Below are 6,701 nucleotides of genomic sequence, written 5' to 3' on the forward strand. Positions count from 1 at the left end.
CCTTTTCAGAGTCTGGCAGACATCACAGCCAGTGGTCTGCCACTGGCACACTCAAGCATTTCTCTTCATTTCAGGGGTAAGGCATGGTGCTCATAACTAGCAGTAGCCAGGTTCATTCTTGGAAGGCAACATAAGGTTTGTCAGGACCTTACCAGTCTTTAGATGTCTGTATATAGTGTGACATGTGCTGAGCTATTCTTGGTAGGTTGTGGGTCCTTTCTGTATAGTATAGCAGTTTCAAAAGTAAACAAGCAGCAAACCTTTACACCAGCACCTAGCCAGGCAGGGTGCAGCCCTGTGGTAGTGACTTCCCTGGCATGTTCAAGGCCTTGGCTTCAGTTGCCAGCACTGCAGAGATTAAGAGACAAAGACATGGTGCACACTCATCACTGAGAAGACTTGAACATGGCCACAGAGACGGAAACCATTCAGAGAGAGAAGCCGTCTTGAGTGTTCCTTAGTGTTGTCAGAGAACTTGGGCCTGGCACACAAGCTTTGGGTTGAAGCATAGTATACATACAGGAAGCACCAAGGTGTGGCGGGTTTTCTCAGAAAGAACAAAGCCTGTGCTTGACACTCAGGGAGGCACAGCTGCTCCCACGTCAAGGGTAACCCATCTATTGGTGAAATTATTAAGGCCACTCCACGTAGTTAAAAGGGAGGTTGTTTATTTAGTGGTATAACTTACAAATGAAGGGATAGGTAGGTTGCGGGTTCTGGGAAAGATGCAGCACAGTCCAACGGTGTTCTCTGGAGAACTCTGCTCGGTCTACCTCCAGCGTCCAGGGTCCGGGAACCAAGAGAGGGCGGTGCATCCGGATCTCGGGTCTTCAGGGCGCTCTCTTGGCCCCGCCTTGTAGGCGTGATAGTTACCGAAGCCCCAATAGGGGTTGGAACTTCCAGACCAAAGCTGGAATGGCTACCCACTACACCATCCTGATAGCCAACTCCAGTTGGTTTTATTTTAGTTTTTGTTTGTTTTATATTTTTTTTTGAGATAAGATCTCACTATGTAGCCCAGGCTAGCCTGGAACTCCATTTGTAGACCAGGCTGGCCTTGAACTCAGATCTGCCTGTTTCTGCATCCCAAATGCTGGGGTTAAATACTGTGCCAGCACTTTATTGCTGTATTTCCTCCATTGTCCTCTACTGTCTCCTTCTTCTATAGCCCGGCCTGGCTTCATACTCACTCTGTGACTGAGGATGAGGACAACTTTGATAGCCTCCTTTCTCTGTCTCCTGACTCCTAGACTAGACTGACAACACCATGCCTGTTTGGTGCTGGAAACTGAACTACATTACCAGCCATATTTACCCTTCTGTGTCCGGCTTCTATTCTATGTTACATGTTTAAATTGTCTGTACATCCCATACAGCTGCAGAAGATTCATTCACGTGGCTACTGTATGTTAATGTCAGAACTCAGAGTTGAAAAGGAAGAAATGGGGACTGTTTACAGTATAATTGTCCCTTCTGTTGTTGACAGACATTGGGCAGTTGTTTCTAACTCAGGGCAATTGCAGGCTGCTCTGTTGAACATCCTGTGTCCTCTGGGGAACATCTGGATGCATTTTTGCTCAGTATCTCTGTGCCTAAGAGAAAAATTGCTGGGTCATTAGGTTTGCATGTGTTTTCTGTGACTTTACTGCCAAACAGTTTGCAAAGTGGTAGTTGTACCAGCTGCTGCCCACAGCAGTGGTGTATAAGATGTCTTCCCTGTCAGTCTGTGGAAGAGGCAGGACCTGCATCTCTGTTTCTGCCTTGAAACTGAGCGCCTGTCCACATACAGATCTCTACCTGGATGGTAGCTGGTGTCCTCTTCTCCAGAGTTCTTTCCCTCTTGCCTGCCTTCTGCCGAGTGAGTCCCCATCCCCTCCTAACGACTTGTGCTTTACCTGGCTGTCAGTCCCTGGTTGACTGTGTGTGTTGGAAACACCTTCCCCTTTGGTTTGACTTGGATTTCCGAATCAATTCTTCAAGGAACTGAGCTTTTTAACCTTATCTGAGTTCACTTTGTCCTCGCTCTCCTTTATGGTCAGTGTAGTTCCCGCTTAAGGAACCACTGGCTGTGCCCCGCCATCAAGCTGTCTTCTGCTTTCTTCTAAAGCACTTTGTCACGTTTCACAGCTGCCTCTGTGGTACCAGCTGTATTTCAGTTTCTGTTTATTGAGAGGATCATAATGACAAGAAACTTCGAGAGACTTAACTACATCTGTGATTTATTCACAGCAGTGCCGTGACACATTTGGAGAGTTGTAGAGCACTTTCTGTCCATGTAGAAGTCATACTGTGTGCTGTCTACACAGGTTACCACCCACAGTGGGGATCCCTCAAGGCTTTGCAACCACACCCAGAGGGTTGTCAGGGATTTCCTCTCAGCCTTGCTGATGTCAGATATTCCAGTCTGTTCATTCTCTCTTGAAACAGACAGACAGAAAGCCTCTCTCTGCCTGGTGCTGTGCCACAGAGATCTGGGAGTGCCACAGTGGAAAACAGGAAAGACTGGAGGGCCCGGTCTAGTATGAGGATGCCAGTCACACAGAAAACAAGTCCAGCATGTTGCTGATGTCCTGGTGCTTTATGGTGTGTGAGGGTTAGAATAGCACAGAAGCGGGAGGGCAGGAAAGCCTTTGTACAAGAAGCAGCCTTGAACCATGTCAGCCAGGTGGGTGGACAGTGATTGAAGGTTCTTCTTGAAATTGACATTAGCCTCTCAGAGCAGTAAAGTGAAGCCTGTCCCTCTCTCCTACATTGTTTGTCAGAGAGCACCATGGTGGCATCTGTCAAAAGTTAAATTGCAGTGGGTAGTCACTGGGAATTTGGTGCCCATGTCAGGTAAACGCCCAGGAGTAGAACAGTGCCCTGGCTCCTCTCTTCCAGTTCTTTAATCCCCCACACACAGTTGCTCAAAACACTGAAGTCCTGGGGATTTTGGTGTCCATCAGTAGAGGAATGATTAGTCTAAGAGGCGCAATGCACATGCTCAACTATTGAGAGAAGCAGCAGCCCACTGTGTACTGTGAGGGACCATCCTAAGGGGCAGAGGAGCTGGGCACATCTGGGAGTATCCACATACCTGTGATGGTCTCTGCCATGAGACATGGAACCAAGCACGTTGGTTGTTGTTTTGTTTTTGTTTTTTTCCCTAAATGTGTTTGTGTTTACTGGCTCAAGAGAAAATGTTTTTAGTCTAATTTTTGTGTTGAAAACGTTTACTAAATGCTGTTTGGTATCCTTATTTGGATCCTCTAATAGAAGAAGTATGTTAGTTGAAGAACTAGTGACATCTGAAAGACTGGTGCCATGGCAATGTTATGGTCTTCACTGTGGCAGGTGTCCTGTAGGTCGGACATTAGGTGATGCTAGGTCAGAGTGAACAGGCACACTGTCCCTGTCATCTTGATCATCTTCCTTGTCCTAACCTCAGTGAAACTGCCACGTTGCATTGCCAAAATTGTGTCTGAGAAGGAACCGATTAAGAAATCAAAGCTTATGTCTCCTCTCCTGTCCTCTCCCTTTGGTGCAGGCCGAAGAATTCCATCCACGGATGCCAACCCGCCGTCTGGCGGCAAGGGCTTCAAACTCCGAAGACAGCCGTCAGAGCCAAAGCGAAGCTGCTGCTGATGACCCAGGCCCCACACTGATGAAGAAGCGGGTGGTCCTGGACGGTGCAGGAGGACCAGTCCCTGCCATTGGCAGCCGCCTCGTGCCCTGGAGTCTTCTTCATGCAGAAAGGACTCAGAGGAACTGGCTGTTGGGTTCTCTTGGGAAACTGCAGCAGGTGTTTCCATCTGCAGACTTGTGGTGCGGACTCTGGCTTGCAAAGGGACCACATCCTTGGCTATTGACCTAGCTGAAAGGAGCGTCTGATATATGGATGGTAGGATTGAATTGCTGGTGCTTTTGTAATCAGGATGTCATGTATCATTTGTAAAGGGAAATGAGCACTTTCATGGATCTTAAGGGAAAAGGTCCTTGTCTCTTGTATCAGAGTTGCGTCATTTAAGATATAGAAAGTGATCACAGTGGAAGGACAGTTGTTCCTGGGACAGTCTCCACCATCTCTAATGCACTTTCCTACACAGTAAATTAACACGCAGCGGCAGCAGCAGCCTGACTCACCTTGGGTTTACTTCGGACCCTGTTTATGTCACCACATATTAGTTTTATCATTACCTTTCTAAATAAGTTCCCGTGGCCCAGGGGATGGTGTAGAGACACTCCTTGGAGCCAGTTGAGTTACATATGTCTACACTGATGAACAGTGGTTTAAAAGGAAGAGAGAAAGAACAAAGGAAATGGTTTTTTGTTTTTTGGCCCAGGTATTTTGATGGGGAAAAAAAAATGTGTGCTGCCTAGCAAATGTATATTTGTAGTCTATATTTATGAGACCGTTGCTTTAAAATTATAAATTATGTAAATACATTAATAACTTCTGAATTCTGTTCAGTACTCCATTTAGTCCTGTACCCTGTCTCACGTGTGCCCCCCCCCCCACCGTCCCCCGTTTTTCTGCCGGTCCACAGAAAATTTTGAAGCACATTCACCTTGTGCAGAAGCATAGAGCACTTAGCTCACAGCTTCCTTCCTCCTCCCGCGCCCCTCTGCATCCCATCTGGAAATGGTAATAAAGACATATGCCTCCTTGACAAGCCTGACCAGTCCTTCTTAGCCTGGGGCGAGTGAGAGCCCAGCACCCGTCACTCACCTGGCTTTGACAGTAGTAAGCGCAAACCAACTGTGTTCAGAGTGCTTTGCTTGTTAACAGCCGGCTCACCTCGTCCTCCTTTATTTTCTCTTGCCTCTGTTAGTGCTTTGCACTCTTTTCCCTCAGGAGCCTAATGAGGTTCTTAATATAATCTAAAAATAAAGCCCCCAAGTGAAACTGCTGGAAATTTGTTCCTGGCCTGATTTGGCGCCCTTCCAGCCCGAGTATTGTAAGGGAAGGAAATTTACAAGATTAAATAGGAAATGAAACAGCTTGAATTTCAAACCAAATGTGTTTTCAGAGCTGTCCTTAACTGAACAGTCAAAACTTTTCAAAACAATTGTTACTACTTTGTGCCACTCCCCTATATGCTTAAAATGGAGAGGTGTTAACGGAGGGTGACCCAGGTGACCCAGACTGAGCGAGGCCATGTAAGCATCAGTTGTTCACCCTCACTGAGGTCAGGCTTCCAGCACCTTGTGTACTGAGCCTCCTGCACAGTGTCCAGTTCACATGCAGGTAGAGAAAACCCTGTGATTTCCCGAGACTGGCTCCTTCCACCTGTGGTGGCTTGATAGGAAGGTATGTCTCCAACAGTCCCATGCCAAACCTCCATCTCCAGGACAAAACAAAAACAAAGCTGCTTGGCTCGTGTGGACAAGGCTGCCCATGTGAGACCCTTTCTGACTTGTTTCACCTAAAGATGGTATAAATTTATGATCTGAACAGCCCAGTAAATTCTGGAAGTCGTGGCACATCCAGTGGCTGCTCTCCTCTGTGGCACGTGGTAGCTTCTCTCACTAATTCCCTCTCGTGCCACATGTAGGGAGTGACTCTGGCCACGGCTGCATGTCTTACCAACAGGATGAGCAGCATGAACCCTCTGTCCGTGTCTTTCTTGCCCTCTCTGTCACCAGTCTGTCCAAGAAGGGGGCTGCCCTGCTTGTGGTATCCTGTACTGATTAATGACAACAGGTCTAAGCTCAGTGAACACAGGGAGATCTCCATTTACTCTCTTAGAAAATGCATAGTAAAATGTAGTCAGACATAGTGCTTTATTTTGACCACATTTTAGATTAAATAGGAATCTAATACATATTTCTTATTTTCCTCGTTTTTTTTCTTAAGAGAAATAGCCAGACTCCAAGGGCATTAAGACATAGCCCCTCCATAAAAATCTGGTTCCCTATGATGCAGGGCCAGTTTTAAAAATTTTGAAGACTGACCAGAAAGGGAAAGATCTTTAATTAACTGCCAGTGTGTATTGATTTCTTTCAGAGAAATTGACATAAGCTCCTTGCAGGTGTCCAGTCCTAGCAACCACTGGTCTCCCCATCTCTTCTTTACATAAGTGTTTTTCTGATTCTGTGATAACGAATTAGCTATCATTTGATGATTAAAAGAACATGAAGTGAGAGTCTGATTAAGTGTCCTTCAGTGTAAACTCTGTGAGAAGTGATTGGAGAGAAATACCTACTGCAAGCCCTTCTGGTTCCCAGTGAAGCGCCATCCCCTGCCTGTCAGCTGCACCCGAGACAAGCACTGTGCACGGCAACCGAAAGATTCATTGTAAATTAACCTGGGTCCTTGTTCCCGTTCATGAGGATGTTTGAAGTACCCGCCTCCTCTCATTGTGCTCCCATTCCTTGGACGCCTACCCAGGTCAAAGGACCGAAATTTTCTTATGAGAGTCATTGCTACTTGAAGAGGCCAGTGTTCTTGTTGAGATTAGCTGTCCTCTGGATTTTTAAATATGACGGGGGAGTGGGGGTAGCCCACATTTAATTTTAGAACCTCTCTGTAAGTCTTAACATGTGTTCCTTGTCTCCAGGAGGAAAGTGGGTATGGGGGCTTTCTAAAGCTCTTAAGAGACACAGCTCCAAGTGTCCTGTAGGTGGCTGTCACCTGGCACCCAAAGGGCTACCAAACCAGAGGGTCTGCTGCGGTATTTCAAGGGTACCATGTTTGAATGGGTGGGTTCAGTTTGGGGTAC

General features: G+C 46.7%; 1 protein-coding gene across 1 annotated transcript in view; it reads left to right on the forward strand.

Moving 5' to 3' along the window:
* Nucleotides 1-4,327, forward strand: part of Rab22a (RAB22A, member RAS oncogene family) — a 46,643-nt gene extending 42,316 nt beyond the window's left edge. Inside the window, exon 7 of the mRNA XM_059262020.1 lies at nt 3,527-4,327. Within this exon, the coding sequence (XP_059118003.1) occupies nt 3,527-3,624 (98 nt within the window). The 3' untranslated portion in view covers nt 3,625-4,327. The remainder of the gene's footprint in view (nt 1-3,526) is intronic.
* Nucleotides 4,328-6,701: the final 2,374 nt, after the last annotated feature.

The sequence above is a fragment of the Peromyscus eremicus genome, chromosome 4, assembly GCF_949786415.1.
Source record: "Peromyscus eremicus chromosome 4, PerEre_H2_v1, whole genome shotgun sequence".
NCBI classification, from domain to species: Eukaryota; Metazoa; Chordata; class Mammalia; order Rodentia; family Cricetidae; genus Peromyscus; species Peromyscus eremicus.